A 19,762-nucleotide genomic window follows, 5' to 3' on the forward strand; every position below is an offset into this window, starting at 1 on the left:
GCTGCCACACGGGGCTCAGTTCCCTCAGGGGGTTTACGGGGAGACCTTCCACAATGGATCCAAGCTCCTGCCTGCTTTGGAAGCCCTGGTCTGCTGCCACCTCTGCTGCTGCCTCCTGAGGGGGCCTGAGTTATGGGGACACCCCACTCCCTATGGGGACCCTCTCACTGACCTTTGGCACCTGTGGGTGGAGGGACCTTCGAGGCTGCTGGAGATTCCGTCCCTGAAGCGTGCTTGGGTCTGCTCTCCTGGTGCTGTGCAGCCAAGGCAGGGCTGGGCTCTGCTCCGGGTCCGGTGTGCGACAGACCTTTGGCGTCAGTTTTTCAGGTCTCTCTGGAACAGAAATCTCCTCCACTCCGTTGTTCTGTGGCTTCTGCTGCTCTCGAATTTGTTGAGAGTTCTTCTTTACAGGTATTTTATGGGCTGTGGGTTCGGAGCTAGCATATGTGTATCTTTCTACTCCACCATCTTGGCTCCTCCCCTTGAGTTTGCTTTTTTGAAAAGTATATCATAGATTCAATATATTTTGAAACTGTCTTGATTATTTGTGTTTCTTGAAGTTCCTTGTGTTTTTTGTACTGTGAAAAAATATTTTAGTGACCCTCTTTTCTTTCTTTTCTATGTGTAGTGTTGCTATAGTTTTTTTCCCCTTTAAGAAGAACAACACAAAATTCTTGAAATAGAAAAGCCTAGCAATGCAAAATAAATCTACAAATTTACCTATGTATGAAAATGTCTCATTCTGCACTAAAAACTCATCATCTCTCCCTCAGAAGGTGAGTAGAGTGTTCATTAATCTGGAAGAGTTGTGGTTGTCCACTGCATTAATAATGATAGCTAATATTTTCTTACTGCTTACTATGTTGCAGACCCTGTGCTAACACACTTTACAATTATTATCTCATTTAATCCTCACTACTACCTTGGGAAATAGTGCTGTTATAATTCTTATTTTCTGGAAGAGAAAACCGAGACAAACAGAAGTTGAGTGACTTGCCCAGGGTCATGCTACTAGAAAATTTGAGGACAGGTTTGAACTTCTGATTCTAGGCCTTGTGCTCTATCCACTGTGCCATCTCGCTGCCTAGGTGACCACCAAGGGATGTAAACTTTCAGTCCTCTGATCCCATACAATAGTTCTTAAGTCTTTTAAAGTTTTTCTTTATTCCTCTGTATCTTTTTTTTTTTTTTATTAATTTTTTTATTTTTTTAATGTTTAACAATCACTGCCATACAATTGCGATTTTATCCCTCCCCACCCACCCCCCACTACCTCCCTCCCTCCCCACGACTGCATACAATTCTGTATAGATTCTACATATACTTTCCTATTGTATTCCTCTGTATCTTATCATTTAGTTTTACATTGTTTTGTATTGGTCCTCCCATTTTTTTTCTGATTCCATGTCTTTTGTTATTGTTTTACATCACAGTAATATTACATTACATTCATATACCACATTTATTCAGCCATTTCTCAATTTATGGACATTCTCTTAGATTAACACATGCTTTTCACTCATTCATTCTGTATTTTGATTGGATCCGTCTACTTCACTTTGCATCATTTACAGTAAATCTTCCCATGCTTCTGTGTATTCTTTATGCTAATTGTTTTCTATAGCTGAGTAATATTTCATTACATTAATCTACCAAAATTTGTATAGCCATTTACCAGTCAATAGGCATATACTTCTTTCCAGTTCTTCGCTTCTACCAAAAGTGCTACTCTAAGTATTTTGGTGCATTTGGAGCCTTTTGGTGGTGTTGATGGTGGGGGGGTTGGAAGAGGATCATTGACCTTTTTGGATTGTATGTGTGGGAGTGGTACTCTATTATGAGCATTTTAGTTACTTAGCATAATTTCAAATTACTTTCTAGAATGGTTAAGTCACTTCATTGCTCTACCAGACATTGAGAAGTATTTGAATAATACGCTATTCAGATCTAGTCAGGTTAACAGTAGTACACAGAATCACGGGTTGAAATAGTCAAGTTAAGGATTTATTTTCTTTCCAACAATCACAATTTCAATTGATTTTTCTTGAGATTTGGAAAAATATATAAATTATCTGCGAAGTACTGAGAGGAAATTTCTCCATGGAAATACTAATTGAAATTACCAGAGATCTCAGGAAGAAGAAAATTCAGTAAAAATCTTGAACATAAGCAGAAAACCTAGGAGGGAAGACATGAACAGAGATGAATATGGTCCTCAGATCAGGTAAAAGAGTTCAGATAACTGTAAATAATATTGTAAGAGGAAAATGAATCACTTCCTAAGGAGGCAGAGGACTATGTGAATTCCTAAGAGAGAATGAAACTGCAGTAGAATGTTCCTGAACAATTTAAAAGAGAAAAAAGAAATGTAAAAGCAGAATTTGGCATATAACGCAGAAGTATTTGGTAGAGTAGAAAATCTCGAGCCCAGGATGGGAAACCTAACCAAAGAAAGGAGAGAGAACAACTGATTGGAAATGCAAATGCACAGAAGAAAGGACACTCTAGAAGAAAAGTAAAAAACAACAACCCATGATCTCCAAAGAAGCAAACAATGCTTTCAAAGATAAAATGCCTGTACTTTTTAAAGATTATGGGTCTCCCAGAAGAATGACAAGTAGAAAAATCTGAACACTGGTAGTAAGAAATACTACCAAAAAACTACCCAGAAAGACAAATGTTAATGGAAAGAATCCTCCTCCCTTCATCCACACATCACCTCCAGGGAAAAAAAATTGTAAATTAAGACACATAATGGATAAATTTTAACAATTCCAGTGATAAGAAATGCTACATGGTTCCAGGAGAAAGACTTACAATATAAAGGAAAGGAAATTCAAATAGCATTCTACTATTCTTTATCTAATAGTGATTTTTTTCCTTTGATTTTTTCTTTAAGCTCTGGATTTTGGGTATAATGCTCCTGGGATTTATTATTTTGTTCTTTCAGTAGGATGGATGGATTTTTTTTTCCATTTTTACTTTGTCAGTGAGATGTGGGTAGTTTTCTTAAAATTTGATATCTAAACTTTTCTTAGAGCTAATTACATAGTCCAGTGGTTCTTAAGTTTTTTTCTCAATTTGTTTTCTAGTTTAATTGGTTTTGACAGTTCCATGCTTTAAATTTTTTCTACATTTTCAATTTTTGACATCGTTTTAATGTTTCTTGTTTCATGAAGTCATTATCTTCTGTTTGATTCATTCTGCTTTTCAGGATTTTGTGGCTTAGGCAAGTTTTTTGTACATCTTGTGCAAAGCTGTTAATTCTCTTTCCAGGACTTTCTTCCACAGATCTCATTTCTTTCCAGTTTATTCCTCTAGTGCTCTTACTTCATTTATAAAAACACTTTTAACCCTTTAATTTGAAGAAAAAAGCCCTAACTCTTGCTTCATTGAGTTCTGTTTGAATTTGTGCCCAAGCTGTGTTTTGCTTTGAGATTTTGTTTTATCATGATAAAAATCTATGATAAAGAGAAACTGAGGCACAGTTTTGAGCATGATGAGTTAGTTTATTACTATGTGTACCAAATACTAATGGCTTGGATCCAAAGATTTCTTATAGTTAAAGATAAAACTAACAGACAGAAGAACTTTTATAGCATTTATATAGTCACCATAAAGATGTTTTTCACTCCTGATTGGTTGGTGCTGCTTGAATCAGTTCTTCACCAGGTGGACTAACATCCTCTAGAAAGTCCCTTTATGGGCAGACATCCTATCACCAGATTGACTCATTTCCCCCCATTGTCAACACATGTTCACATATTAGAATTTTTCTGGTTAGATTATAGCCCATAGGAGTAGGGAAGTTAAACTTAAAATTTTTACTGATAGGGGCTGTATAATCAAGTCTGAATATGATTCACAAATATTGATTCTATTAGATATATTTGTCAATCTAGAATTAATCGTGTAATATCAATTTCAAAATTTCAAGATAGCTGAAGTTACCGACTTGAGAGAGCTCAGACTTCACATAACATAGGGATTAATGAATACGTAGTGAATTATCTTTAATACGTAATAAATTAGGGCAGCTAGGTAACTCAATTGATAGAGTGCTGGGCTTAGGATCAGGAAAACTCATCTTATTGAGTTCAAATCCAACTTCAGACACTAGCTTTGTGACCTTGGGCAAGTTATTTAACCCTCTTTGCCTCAGTTTCTGCATCTGTAAACAGCAAACAATAATAACAATACAAAATAAAGTGGGGTATCAATTCTCAGTTCCACAGTTTGTAGATGTTTTGGGATAATTCTTCTCGTTTATGTCTTAAGAGTTTCTGTCATCTTGGTAGTTTTTGTGGCAGTTTTGTTGTTTGCTCATTCTTCCAGATGATTTTCTGACTTCTTGCGTAATGTTAGGGGTGGAATTCTTCTGGAGAAAAGATCTGGTCTGGTCCTGTAGATACTTTCTTGGAGTATTGAGTGTTGTGTTATTCCTGGATATCAGGGACAGTTGAATTGGAGATGTGTAAGCTTTCATTGTTCACAGAGTGATCTGTTCCAGGGTAAAGTCTGTGCTCTTCCCCCTACTCTTCCCCTCAACCTGAGCTCAGCAAGCTTCTGAACTGAGTTTGGGATCTTTTAAATATTGTTTCTCATATACAATGGGAATGTACTAGAAATTGTCCCTATTATAAATGCAGGAGTAAAGCAAAGATGACTATTCCCCCCACTATTTTATGATGTAGTTCTAGACATGCTAGTGTTGTCATTAAAACTGATTGTAGTTAAACTAACTGAGGCACAAAGTTCCAAGTACATTCATTTTATTGGTAAGACTTAGCAATTACCAGTAGAAGGGATCTCTCAGCTCCTCAGCTAGCCAAAAGACTTCAAGTTGGAGCTTAATACTCTTTGTATAGTTTTGGCAAATACAAGAGAACAAAGAACAGGAAATATCATAGATGGAAAACAATATGATTGGTTACAAAGTCAGAAACCAATATCATTGGCTGGAAATCAGGATTCAGACTAGCAGCAATCTCTCCTCCCAACTAGGAAATACTGATTGATTTAGTCCACTTGCAAAAATAACTAATGGTATATAGATAGCAGATTTCTTCTAATTGTACAAGGGCAACTAGTGGCATAGAGATAAGTTTTCTTTTATTTAAGTGATTTATAGGGAAACAACTTTTAAACTTGACTCAGAAACAAACATGACTTAGTTACAGAATAGAATTACTGAATGCAATCAAATAGAAAATCAGTATTTGTTTTTCTTACTAGAAATACCAGTAAGACAAAAGAAAGACATTAAAAGCATAAAGATAGTTAAAGAGAAGACAGAATATCCCTATTTGCTTATGACCTGCAGATTACTTAGAAAATCCTAGGGAATCAGCAGTGATACTAATTGAGATAATAACAGAGTTGGAGGTTACAGAATAAACTGTCAAAACTATCAAATATCAACAGCATTTCTACATTATGATAAAATCTGAGAAGCAATAATAGAAAGAAATTATATTCCATATAAGAAAATAATGCATAAAATATCTGGATATCAATCTACCAAGCACACAGAATACTTGAATAGAATCATAGAATCAAGTACAAGATGCGCCTTAAATACATAAAAAAAATTCAAATTGGAGGAATATTAAGTTCATATGACTGGGCCATGGTAATATATTAAAAACGATAATACAACTAAAGTTAGTTTATACTTTCAATGCTATACCAAACTGTCAAAGAGTTATTTTACAGAATTCAGTAAAATAATAGCAAAATTTGTAAAAATAAAATATCTGGAATATCAGGGGTAGTGATAAAAAGAATCATACTTTCATACCTCAAACTATTACAAAGCAGTAGTCAATAAAACCATCTGGTATTGGTGTAAAGATAGGTGGAGTAACAGAAGAAACTGGAAAAAGAAGAGTCAAAAACAGTGGTATTCATGAACCTAGTTTTTGATGTGCTGGAAAACATAAATTAGGAAAGAATTTTCTGTTGCTTACAAAAGAAGTGAAGTCGGAAAAAGGCAAAGAACAGACTTGGCTTCAAGAAAGCGATACACATTCATATATTCTTTTGCATTGGTAGAAGATTCAAAGGTAGAGTGCATCACTATAGTTTTGAAATTATAGTTTCAGAGTTTTTCAATGTCTTGATTGGTTTTGCTGGATATTTTTCTAATCTGTTTTCTTTATCTTTAAAAATCCTTGTTTTAATATTGTATGGCCCTCTGGGATGGGGAAGGATATGTCCTTGTAAAAGATGTTTTCCTGGTTTGGCTCACTACACCCACTATCAGCTTATATTCCCAGGTTTCTCTGAAATCATCTCTTAATGTCATTTTTTATTATGCAACAATATTCCATTACATTCCTATGCTATGGTTTGTTCAGCCATTCTCTAGTCTAATTCTCTTCTTTTTCACACACACACACACACACACACACACACACAAGCCCACACACACGCACACACACACACACACACACACACACACGCGTGTGCACGCCACCTCCTTCAGGAATAGGCCATTTGTTTTGCCTGTAACTAGTATTATTTTCCCTTTTACCATCACATCCCTATTGGTTTCCCAGCTCTGTTTGATATATTTCTTTTCTGAACTCTTAAGTTTGTATGTGTGTCAACCATCCTTTGTCTGTTTCAGATAAGACTGAGGTTTATTTGATGCCCATTTACCCCCACTCCTTCCTCTCTCATTTTTTATTTTCAGAAATCACAGTTACAAGAAATAATTCAATCCCCTTCTTCCTTTCTGCGCTGATGCTATTTTACCCTTTTTTGATCCCTTAGAATAGAACCCACTCTCCCCATCTCCCAGTACTTCTACTTTTTCTTATTTAACACCCTCAACATAAGAGAGAGAGAATATGTAAAAGTAGAAATCAAAGAGTGTATTTGATCTTTTCATTTCAGGTGGGCAGAGTGTGTAAGGGTGGAAATGTTTCATTTAAGCCCCAGGTAGATACTCATTGTTCATTTAAAAAAAAAAAATCTTACAGATATCATCATCATAGTTACTTTAGTGATATCCCCTGTGTATTACAATTACTCAATAAATTATTATTGTGTTTGAGGGGGAAGCATAACTTTTATCTAAACTAGCCTAACTTTAAAAATATTAGAAATAAGAGATTTTTCCTTAATGCAGTACATATTTTTCTTCATCATAATCCTACTCTGGTGCTTCATTGTGGCATGAAGGAGATCCTGGGTTCTTGAAAGCAAGGATAGTGAAAACTTTGATCCTGGAATACTTCAGTTATGGTATTGGCAAGAGACAGATTGCAGCTGCTTTCCACTAATCTGCCTCTCTCAGTATGATGAGGCTCCTCACCAGTGGCTTACCCACTTATTGCTGAATGTGTTGACCATGGCAAAACAAAAAAATGACTTTTGGTCCTGTGTATCCTTTTTCATTTCTGCAGTGTTGTTGGTTGATACCAAGACAGCAATCATAGAGTTTAAATTGTTTACGAACGCTAATTTAACTTATTACTGAAAAGGTGGGATCCTTTGTTTTGGATGTCAGATGCTTACAGCATATGGGTACTGCATAGGCATTTTTATTTTTCTTAACTTTTTTCCCGTTTTCTAATTTTTCCTAACTTAACTTTAAACGTAGTAAGTCAGAAGGTTTGTATGCCAATAGTTCCACTCCTCTCTCTGTAGGGTACAAGTATAGTAAAATACTTAGGATTTTCCTTGTGGTTTAGAGGCATTTTCACATCTTCATGTATATGCTCAGTCATCCAGAAGTCTTGATTTTCACTGAATGTGAATATAAACTTTCATAGGTTGCTTAAATTTTTACATACTTAATATTCATATATTAATTTTTTTCTCTAGAATATTTTAATTATGGTAAAATTACCATTCAGTAATTATTCTGCTCTTCTTGAAATCATTTGGAGTGATGTACATAATTCAGTATTGAATTTGGACTTATAGAATCTTATATAGAATTTTAAAGTTGTAAGGGATCTAACTTATGTAAGAAAAAGAGTCCTTACTACAGTACACCTGATGAGTTGTCATCCAGCCTCTGCTTAGATATCCAGTTGGGGGAACTGACTACCTCCTAAGACTTCCCATTTTTGGCTATCTCAGGTTGTTAGGAAGTCTTTCCTGACAGGACCAAAATTTCCTCTTTACAACTTCCACCTATTATTCCCAGTTCTTCCCTCTGGGGTCAAACAGTCAAATTTTCCATGTGACGACTCTTCCAATACTGAAGACAGCTGTCCTATCCTTCTTGAGTCTTCTAGTCCCCAGGCTAAACATCTCCAGTTTTTTCAACTGACTTTGATGGAATCAAGGTCTTTACTACCCTGGCTGTTTTTCTTTGTAAGACCTCCAGCTCATCAATGTGCTTGCTAAACTATGGAATCCCTGATTGAGGCTAACACTTCTAATATAGTCTGACTAGAGAGTCTCATCTGTTTTTTTTTTTAGTTTATTTTTTTTTAGTTTTCCACATTCATTTCCACAAAATTTAGAGTTCCAAATTTTCTCCCCATCTCTCCCCTCCCCCACCTCAAACACTGTGCATTCTGATTACCCCTTCTCCCAATCTGCCCTCCCTTCTGTCATACCCCTCCCTTTCCTTATCCCCATCTTCTCTCTTTTCTTATAGGGCAAGATAGATTTCTGTACCCCATCACCTGTATTTCTTATTTCCCAGTTGCATGCAAAAACAATTCTCAACATTCTTTCCTAAAACTTTGAGTTCCAGCTTTTCTCTCTACCCCCCTCCCCACCCATCCCTACTGAGAAGGCATGCAATTCAATATAGCCTATATATGTGTAGTTTTGCAAAAACTACACTACTATTATTCCATAATAACCATGTTGTGAAAGACTAACTACATTTCCCTCCATCCTATCCTGCCCCCCATTTATTCTATTCTCTCTTCTGACCTTTTCCCTCCTCTAAAGTCTTTACTTCTAATTATTCCCTCCTCCCATTATCCCTCCCTTCTATCATTCCCCCATACCCCACTTATCCCTTTCTCCCCTACTTTCCTGTAGTGTAAGATAAATTGTCATACCAAATTGAGTGTGCATGTTATTCCTTCTTTAAGCCACATGTAATGAGAGTAAGCTTCACTTTTCCCCTCTCACCTCCCCACTTTTCCCCTCCAGTGAAAAAGCTTTTTCTTGCCTCTTTTATGAGATCATTTGTCCCATTCCTTGTCTCCCTTTCTCCTCCCAATATATTCCTCTCTTATCCCTTAATTTTATTTCTTTAGATATCATCCCTTCCTATTCAACTCACCTTATATGCTCCTTCTATATATACATGTGTATAATCCTTCCAACTACCCAAATACTGAGAAAAGTTTCAAGAGTTACAAATATTATTTTTCCTTGTCGGAATGTAAACAGTTCAACTTTAGTAAGTCTCTTATGATTTCTCTTTCCAGTTTACCTTTTCATGCTTTTCTTGATTCTTGTGTTTGAAAGTCAAATTTTCCATTAAGCTCTGGTGTTTTCATCAAGAATGCTTGAAAGTCCTCTATTTCATTGAATGACCATTTTTTCCCCTGAAGTATTATAGTCAGTTTTGCTGGGTAGGTGATTCTTGTTTTGAATCCTAGTTCCTTTGACTTCTGGAATATCATATTCCAAGCCCTTTTTTTGATCCCTTAATGTAGAAGCTGCTAGGTTTGTGTTATCCTGAATGTATTTCCATAATGCTTGAATTGTTTCTTTCTGGCTGCTTGCAATATTTTCTCCTTGACCTGGGAGTCAGGAGTTTTTCTTTTCTGATCCCTTTCAGGAGGTGATCAGTGGATTCTTTCAGTATTTATTTCACCTTCTGGTTCTAGAGTATCAGCGCAGTTTTTCTTGATAATTTCATGAAAGGTGATGTCTAGGCTCTTTTTTTGATCATGGCTTTCAAATAGTCCCATAATTTTTAAACTGTCTCTCCTGGATCTGTTTTCCATGTCAGTTGTTTTTCCAATGAGATGTTTCACATTATCTTCCGTTTTTTCATTCTTTTGGTTTTGTTTTACAATTTCTTGGTTTCTTCATTAGTTTCCACCTGCTCCATTCTAATTTTTAAAGATCTATTTTCTTCAGTGAGCTTTTGAACCTCTTTTTCCATTTGGCTAATTCTGCTTTTGAAAGCATTCTTCTCCTCATTGGCTTTTTGGACCTCTTTTGCCTTTTGAGTTAGTCTATTTTTAAAGGTGTTATTTTCTTCAGCAATTTTTTGGGTCTCCTTTAGCATGCTGTTGACTCACTTTTCATAATTTTCTTGCATCATTCTCCTTCCTCTTCCAAATTTTTCCTCCACCTCTCTTACTTCATTTTCAAAATCCTTTTTGAACTCTTTCATGGCCTGATACCATTGCACATTTATTTTGGAAGTTTTGGATGCAGAAGCCTTGACTTTTATGTCTTCCTGTGATGGTATGCTTCGTTCTTCCTCATCTTAAAGGATGGAAGAAAGTACCTGTTCACCAAGAAAGTAATCTTCTATAGGCTTATTTTTTTTTCCCTTTTTTGGGCATTTTCCCAGCCTTTTGAGTCCTTTGTCAAGAGAACGGTATATTCTATGGACCTGTAGGTTCTCAGTTCCTCCAAGGTGACACAATCAATGAAGAGAAGTTTACTACTCTCCTGGCCTGCCCTTTGGTCTGGGAGCAACGGTAAGCTTTTATGCCCAGGATTTGTGAGTAGAATTTCCTCTCCAGAGCCCCCACCAACGCTTCCATACCAGCTAGTGCTTCTTCTCACCCCAGGGTCACCACTCAGGGCTGAGACCCAGATCAGAGACTCAATTTCCTCAGGATCTTTAGGCTGAGGGCTACAAAAATGGACGCTGCTGCTGCCTGGGACCAGGGCTAGCTAGACTGCAGGTGAAAGAGCTTTCTTGCTGACCTTTGAAGTCATCTTTGGCATTTGTTGGTTGAGGAGTCAGAACCACAGCTGCTGGCAGGGATTTCACCTCCTGAGGCTTGCTTTGGGCCTGTACCTGCAGTGCCACGTGGCCAAGACTGAGTTGCACTCTGTTCTGTGCCTGGTGTGATAGATCTTTCCTGTCGGCTTTCCAGGCTTCCTTGTACTGGAAATTTCTTTCACTCTGTTGTTTTGTGGCTTCTGCTACTCTAGAATTTGTTTAGAGTTATTTTTTACAGGTATCTTATGGGCTGTGGGAGGAGAGCTTTTACAGGTCTGTCCTTCTACTTTGCCTTCTTGTGAGTCTCATCTCTTTACATCTGAGTGCTATGTTGTTTCAAAATCTAAAATAGAAGAATGATGCTTCTTGTGGGAGGGGGAGGCCTGGGGAAGGGAAGGAGCTAGGTAGTGATAAATAGACAAGCTTCTGCAAAGTTCCTTGAAGCCTTGGAGCTTAGACCTACGTTGAGATGCTATTTGTAGTGGAAGGCATTCAGAACTTTCAAGGTCAGTGGAGTGGTACTATGTGAATAACAGTTTTGCATAGAGATAATAGAGATCATAATGTAAGTCTAGGTTCACATGGATTGGATTATGGGGTTGATCAGATATTGTCTCTCTAGCTTATTGCCCCTGCCTTGAGTTTTTTTAGGAAAATGTAGTATGTTTAGGGTATATGGATAAAACCATTCCTAACCCCAATCTATTTTACCCCATAGAAAATGCAGGAGACCTAGAGGACTCAAAAGAACCCATAAATAGATGTAGGATCATAATCATATAAGAAAGCACACAGTAATCGATTAGCTTTCTGTGGAAAGAGAACTCAATGTGGGATTGCCAATAGGGCTGCACACCCTGACGTTCTGATGAAATCCCTCTTTCCCAGTCACTTTCAAACTAACAGAAGCCACTGTGTGGTTTAGATTTCCTCTGAAAATAACATTTTCTGGGTGCTGCCAAGCAAGCAATTACATTTTTATTGACCCTGCACGACTTGAGGAGCTCCTTGGTTTTGCTCTTCAAGTTATGCTGCCTACGAAATTGTATTTACTCCCCTTTTCTTTCCTTAAGGAGTGCTCTGAATCAGGAAATCTTCCTGTTGAAGGTCTAATCCCCAACCTCTTGAAATTGTTGTTACCTATGAAGTAACTTGAAAATTCCCAAAGTTCATATTGTAAAAGTAATAAATTTATTTTTGCTTAATTAATTTGATGAATTACTGCTCTGAAGCCAAGGAGAATACTTCTTTTAAGTTTTTTTTTTATTATTTAGGTTTATGGTACTTTCCTCAGCTCTTTTAAAAATTATTTATTAATGCCTTTTGTTTTTATATTGGTCATTACCAGGCATACCTTTCCCCACTGGGGAAAATGTAAGCAAAACCAATCGACAGGGCATATGCAGCATTCCACACTCAGAGGCCTTCCATATCTCCAAAGGAAGGAAGATGGTACATTTCTAAGATTGGTCATTATACTTAAACAGAATTGAGTTTTTTGTCTTCTTTTTATATACTTTAATATAGTCATTATGCATGTTGTTTTCCTGGTTCTTCTTTACTCTGTATCAAGACTTCTCTTATTTTTCTGAATTCTTCATATTTGTTTTTTCTGGTAACACTCCTTCAATTTCATGTATAATAATTTATTTAGCCTTTTCCCAATTGATGGACATCCACCTTATTTTTGATTCTTCAGTACCATAAAAAGTACTGATATGAATGTGAAAAGTACTTAATTTAGTACTTAAAGTCTGTGCTTTCATCCATGTATTTATTTCCTTCTACTTTACTCTTGGCAATAGCCTAAATAATTCTCTTGGTGCTTAACCTTTACTAACGAGGAATTTCTTCAAACTTAAGTTAGGCTGCTGGTCTCTGGAGATAGACATAGGTCATCAGTGGATCCACGTTTGCTACTGCACACATATATTTGGAGATTTTCCAGCTTTATAGAAGGCCTCTGCCAGAACTTGTTCCACTGGCATAACTTCCTGAACTCGACCTCCATTGCATGTTAATATATTGACAGAGAATTAGTGAACGATTAAGAAGAGAATTTTGGAAATAAATTTTTAAATTGGAAAGAGATTTTTTTACCTACTAAAGAAATATGAGATGGCAAACTTAGTATCTAACACAACGATAATGGTTTGTTTTTTTGTTTGTTTATTTAATTAGATATCCTGGTTCATAGTGATATTATTACTTACCTCCGCACATGGCATTCAATTTCATGTCTCCTCTTTCTTTATATAGACTGCCTCCGGTGCCTTTAACTACATTCCTTCCTCACTTCTTCTATCTCTTAGAGTCCCTAGCTTTCTTCAAGGTTCATCTCAGCCTTTGAATATATCTTGCATTTACTTAGCTATGTACGCGTAAACTGTTTTGGTTTTGATTTTATGCCCCAGCTGCCTGGCATATTCATAATGTAATAGAACTTAATAAATGCTTTTTGAATGATTGTCATGTGTTATGGATTGTCAGTTTTCAAAGAACTTATTCATCAAAATTATTTTGTGCTAAAATTTATGGAATGCAATTTAATCTAGCTTAGATTTCAGAGGTACTTCAGGATCTTTTAATTCCTTAGTATAATTATAAAAGTAGTGATTGGCATGTAGTGGGTGTGTGAAAATGCTGGTTAATAATGTTCTAGAAGATAAACCAGGCTACATTGTATTTTATATGTAGCATTTTTGTTTTCATGAGAAGGAACTGTTGGCTTATGTATTTTTTTCTTCTTCTTTTTTAGAATATGGTTTCTAGTTTTCGGGTTTCTGAGCTACAAGTATTGTTAGGCTTTGCTGGACGTAATAAAAGTGGACGCAAGCATGACCTCCTGATGAGGGCTTTGCATTTATTGAAGAGTGGCTGTAGCCCAGCAGTTCAGATTAAAATCAGAGAACTTTATAGACGGCGTTACCCACGGACAATTGAAGGTCTTTCTGATTTGTCCTCAATTAAACCCTCAGTTTTCAATTTGGACAGTAGCTCATCACCCGTGGAACCTGACTTGACTGTTGCTGGAATCCACCCATTGCCTTCTACTTCGGTCACACCTCAGTCTCCTTCTTCTCCTGTTGGTTCAGTGCTCCTCCAAGATACTAAGCCTTCATTTGAGATGCAGCAGCCATCTCCCCCAATTCCTCCAGTCCACCCTGATGTTCAGCTTAAAAGCCTTCCCTTCTATGATGTTCTTGATGTTCTTATCAAACCTACAAGTTTAGGTAAGTGTTATTTCTTTTGGTTAGAAATTAAATAGAATTAACCATCAGCTGTTCATTAAATGGGTTGGTGTTCCTATACAAGTGATTCTTCAGTTGCTGTTATATCAAGTGATTAATGTAGGTTACTTGTAGATTTTTTTCCTAGTGCTTGACTATTCATTTAATTATACTTCCATTACATTTTAACCTGAGTTTTATTTGTATAATATCATATTTTGCCAACCTTTTGCAAAACCTTTGGTTTTGCTTTTTTACCGCACACATCCCCCCTCGGCGCCATGACCCAGAAATCCATTCAGTTGTACGGATAAAAACCATATTGAGAAGACATTTGTTTAGAATGTGATTTTAAGGTTATGGTCTTTTTTCCTAAGTAATACTGTTTTTTAATGTATACTTGCTAGGTGTTTGACAAAAAAGGTTTTTGTTTCTGAAGAGTATTGCCTGTTTGTTTTTAAGTCTAGCATTGCTATAGATATTAACATTGGTTGTAGTTTTGGTGATCCTGCTTTACAGTGATCACTGAGAGGATGACTCAAGAAGAGTATAAGGTAGATTTAGGAGATTGGGTTGGGGGTACTTCAGACGAAACAAGACAAAAGGTCCAGGGAAAAGATGAATGTGTTCTTGGAATGCCCTTCATTTTCCAAGGTAGAGTGATTATGAAAGAAATGTGAGGATAAAGATAGGAGAAGACATTTTAAGCTTCTTCATGGTTACTGCTACAGTTGTATTTTCTTTCTTTTTTCTTAAAGAGGATAGTTAGAAAAGTAAGCAATGTTATATAATAAAATGGCACTACTTAGTATCATAGGATTTTAGAGTACACCTGATGATTTTACCTTAGAGAATTATTAAAATAGCCCATTATATTTCACTTTTTGGTGGCATAAGCGTGGATATTTATGACTTGGACAGACAATGCATAAAAAAACAGTAAAGCACCATAACAGTATGTGATATTTGTTGGAGAAGACTTTATAATGGATGTAGGGTTTGACACGATCTTGAAGGATGAATAGGATTTGGATATGTTGAAGGGGAAGGAGGTGAGTGTAGCCCTAAGAGATAGAAATGAAGATGGTATTATCCCCAAGCAAATAGATTGACCTGATCATAGAGGAACATTGAATTTTTAATAGTTTATAGAAATGTCTTTTGACTTATTTTTAAGAGGATTGCAGATCTTTGTTATTCACTTTTGAGTTGTTTGAGTTTCCTTATATTTCAAAAATTGAATAAATAAGTAATTCTCCTCTTTTATGGTCATATATTTGTGTGAATTGGCATTTTCAAGATAAACAGGAATGAAAGCTGCATTATTATGATGTAAGTGCAAAAATGGCGTAAGGCTACCACTCTTCCCTGTTTACAGTTTATTAGCAAAAAAATACATCCTTATTTGTAATTTTGTTAGAGTCAGAATACAAGTTGATTAAAAGTAAGATTTTTAAGAAATTTGCATTTTTTGGTACATTTAGTAATAGACACAAATTAATTTTAAAAGATTTTACTGCTAGAATTCTGTTGGAAGTTTTGTTTAAATTTTGACTGCTACAAAAAAATCTGAGAATCATTGAAGTAGAAATTAGGTATGTAATCTTAAGTATTGTACAGTTATGCTAACTTTTCATTCTCTCCCATAGCATAAGCAGTCATCTCTGTAAAAATGACTTCTAAAATTCTGTCTCCAGCTTCACAGACACATTTTAAAGAATATCAGTCTGGTAGAAAAGCAAACTAACATGCCAGTGAATGCATTTTTCCACATGCATTGTCCCACACTTCTCCAAAGAAAAGAACTGTCGCCTAATACATGGATTTCTTATTTGCTCTTAAAGTTTAATAATAGTCAGTTCATTTCCTTTCAATACATTTTAAAAGTTCTACTATAGGCCGAACTCTGCCCTAAACCTACTTCACTTTATTAATGTTTTTATAAATGGTGCCAGTCCTTCAAATTGACCAATGTTCAAAACCTTGTATTAACATTTGACTTTTATCTGAAGTTTCCACTAGTGTTTGAACCACAGACAACCATAATGATTGTTTTCTGTTCTTTATGTGATTATTTCATTTTTCAGTCATCCATCAAGTATTATTAAGTTTCTGCTCCTAGAATTGTGGTAGGTTTTGCGAGAGTAAACATTTTATAATCTAGTGTAGGACAAACAATAATACAGATTTCTACTCTAGGAAGAATAATGAGTACTTGACTCCAGTGACATAGTTGAGGGCAAAAGTATTGTCACAAACATTTCGTGGAGGACTTAAGGTGATTTTACATAGATAGTATGGCAGTAGCATGTGCAGTGGTTGAAAGTTTTATTCTAAAAGTAGGATATATTCCATGGAGGCTGGAAATTACAGGATGTGTTTGGGAGTTGGTGAGGAGGAACACAATATGGGCTAGATTGTAGTGCAGGCAAGGGACAGAAGCTGAAAATACGCAGCCCTTCTTTTGGGCCTTGGAGAAGGCTGAAGAGTTTGGACTTGTACTTTAGAAGCCATCAAAGACATCATCAGATGTAGGATGTCGATTTGTAATGATATTAATTTATTATTCCATAACTGAGTGATTTTTAGGGCTTAAGTGAATTATCCTAGGTCATATCACTAGTAAATGGTAGAATAGTACAGGTGTACTGAGTCTTGGCCTCATTAAATGGGCCATGCCCTGGCTACTTCTTAAATAGGCCTATTCAATGAATGGGCGTTACCTCACTCTAAGTGGGTACCTGCAAAGACCTTGGCCTAAAGGGCCCAAAGTCTTCCAGTGCATCCTGGGTCATCTCCAGTCATCCTGATGAATATCTGGTCACTGGATTCAGATGGCTCTGGAGGAGAAGTGAGGCTGGTGACCTTGCACAGCCCTCCCTCACTCAAAATAAAGTGCAAGTCATGTCATCATTTCTCTGATGGCATGGTCTTCTTCGGCAACGAAGGACAGACACAAACTGAGTCTTTAGTTCATCATTCTTCTATACTATAGGAAAGATACTGACTAATGCCTTGCTTAATAAATGTGTGAACTATATTTTGAAGATTTCTGTGCTAGTAAGTAAATTAGTTTCTGTGTCTTTCCTGTGTGACTCATTCTGATAACAAAGTTTCAGCAAAGCTAACAAAAAGAATGATTTAACAGAAAAATAGCCATTTTTGGGCTATTAAATCTACCCCATGATTTTGAATAATGTGCAAGTGGTTAGTAAAGAGGAAAAACATTGAGTTAACTATTGAAGAAACAATTCTTTTAGCTTTTTCCACTGAACAAAAGCATTTGTAGGTGTAATGGATAGAGTAAAAGATTTGGAGATAAGAAGACATAGGTTTGAATTCAGCCTCCAGTAGTGACTGTGTGAGCCTGTGTAAGGTACTTCACCTTGCTGGTGTCAGTGTCCTTATATGTAAAAGTAGGACTTGGATTCAGTAACCTGAGACCTCTTCCAGTTTTAAACCTATGATCCTGTGAATCTGTTGTACTTTGACTGTGGCTCCAAGGTTAATGGAATAATTTTGAATCTGTTAGCTATAAGGAAATAATATATTTTTTGTTTTAGGTTTTATTGGTGCCTTTTGTGTTTCATCATGGTTATTTTCCCTCCCTCCCCCCTGCATTAAACCCTTTCTCCTAACAAGGAGAAATATTTGGCAAAACCAGCTGACCAAGATCTTCTGCATCACATCACAAATCATAGTCTCCCTACCTCTCTAATTAGAGGAGGAAGTTGCCTTAAGCTCTCTCCAGGATTGATATTATTACAGTAATTTCACCAAAGTTTCTATAGCTATGAGAAAGTATAAAACTTTTGAAGGTTTCTTTTTTAAAATCTTTTTTCATTTATTTAGTATTTAATTTTTCCCCATTTAAATGTAAAGAACAGTTTTTAACATGTGTTTTTAAAACTTTGAGTTCCAAATTCTCTCCCTTTCTTTCACCCCCATTGAGAAGGCAAGCAATTTCATATACATTATATATGTGTAATCATTCAAAACATATCCATGATAGGCATGTTGTAAAAGAAAGCATAGATAAAAAAACACAAGAAAAATAAAGTGAAAATAAACAAAAGTTGCTTCAGTCTGTATTCAGACACCATCAGTTGTTTCTCTGGGGATGAATAACATTTTTAATCCTAAGTCCTTCAGAGTTGTCATGGATCATTGCATTGCTCAGAACAGCTAAGTGATTTGCAGTTGATCATCCTATAACATGGCTGTTATCTTGTACCCAGTACATTTCACTTTGCATCAACCTGAGGGTTTCTTTAGAAAGAAAATTTAACCATGATTATCATTCCTCAAAATTCCTTTCTAATTTTAAGAAGGCAAATACTGTTAATTGTTGAATTTTTCTTTATTGATAACATTTGTTTTAGGTCAAGTTTATCATATAGTGGATGTGCATTATTTAATGTTTGGATATAGGGGTAGGTCTGTACCTGAAATTTCATTAGGAGAACTCCTGGGTGAGGAAACTCCCTCTACCAAAGCAGATTGGCATCTTCTCCAGTATGTGTTATAAGTGTTGAGGTAGAACTTGAACCCAGATCTTCCAGACGTGAGGAAACTGAGGCAGCCCATAATTGACAGAAGTAGAAGGAATAACTAAGAAGTTACTTTTTTTGCTGAGAGGGAGGCTGGAAAAGGCTGTTTGTTTTAAAGGAGCAGGTTAATGAACACCACTGGATGATTTAATTCAAGGATCATATCTCCCTTAGGGTTCTTTTTTTGACCTGTGTTCTGTGCACTCAAGGGCACTCTTGCCAGTAATGGTACTTAGCTCCACAATTCAGTTCCTTGTATTATGTGTTCTGTAGAATTCATTATATCTTCTTTATTTAAATGCTGTAGGAGTTTATAGTAGTATTCTTGGAATTTAAAAAAAACAACCCACCATTATTGGTCATGTATTTGCTTTAATGATGCTCAATGCTTGTTTTCAAGAATGTAACTCCCATTTAGAATATTTTACCTTTGGGGAAATTTTAGTACCTACTTTATGACTCTTTCCTATTATGAAGAAACATAGAGACCAAAATAGACCTTAAAGGCCATTGAGTCCAACCCCTGCATTTTACAAATGAAAAAATTGAGGCACAGAGTGATGAGGTGATTTGTCCAGAGTTAATGCAGTTAGGTCTTCTGGCTGAATGATTTGGGAGGATAATGTTTGGTTCATGATTGCATAGTACCTACTCCTGATGTCTATTTTCCTGCACTCATGTGTTTTGGGTACAGAAGTAGTCATCATGTGTGGCTCTACTATAGTTTTCCTTCCCTTGGCTCTATTGTAGGTAGAGAGAGTGAGAATGGGGGCAGGAAAGGGGAGAGAAGGGAACAAGCATTTATAAGTACTTGCTGTGTGTCAGATACTGTGCTAAACTCTTCACAAATATTATCTCATTTGATCCTCACAACAGCCTTGGGAGTTAGGTACTTTTATTATTATACCCATTTTACATTCGAGGAAACGAAGATAGAGGTTAAGTGTCTTTCCCAAGAGTCACACAGCTGTTAAATATCAGAGGCCAGATTTGAACTCAGGTTTTCTTGACTCCAGGTCCAGTCCCTTGTCCACCGGGCCATCTAGCTGCAGGGCAGCATTTTGTTTTTGTGGTCTTTGGACTCTTTG

At 36.3% G+C, this 19,762-nt stretch overlaps 1 protein-coding gene across 9 annotated transcripts in view; it reads left to right on the top strand.

Moving 5' to 3' along the window:
- Window positions 1–19,762, top strand: part of PIAS2 (protein inhibitor of activated STAT 2) — a 135,560-nt gene that overhangs the window by 69,745 nt on the left and 46,053 nt on the right. For 5 of the 9 annotated variants that reach the window (XM_072605191.1, XM_072605192.1, XM_072605188.1 and 2 more), the window contains exon 2: window positions 13,653–14,127. In XM_072605191.1, the coding sequence (XP_072461292.1) occupies window positions 13,656–14,127 (472 nt within the window). In that variant the 5' untranslated portion in view covers window positions 13,653–13,655. Of the gene's footprint in view, window positions 1–272; window positions 777–13,652; window positions 14,128–19,762 lie in introns of those variants that run through there. The other 4 variants (XM_072605186.1, XM_072605187.1, XM_072605193.1 and 1 more) reach the window with 2 other exon arrangements.

This window comes from Notamacropus eugenii, chromosome 4 (genome assembly GCF_028372415.1).
Source record: "Notamacropus eugenii isolate mMacEug1 chromosome 4, mMacEug1.pri_v2, whole genome shotgun sequence".
NCBI lineage: Eukaryota > Metazoa > Chordata > Mammalia > Diprotodontia > Macropodidae > Notamacropus > Notamacropus eugenii.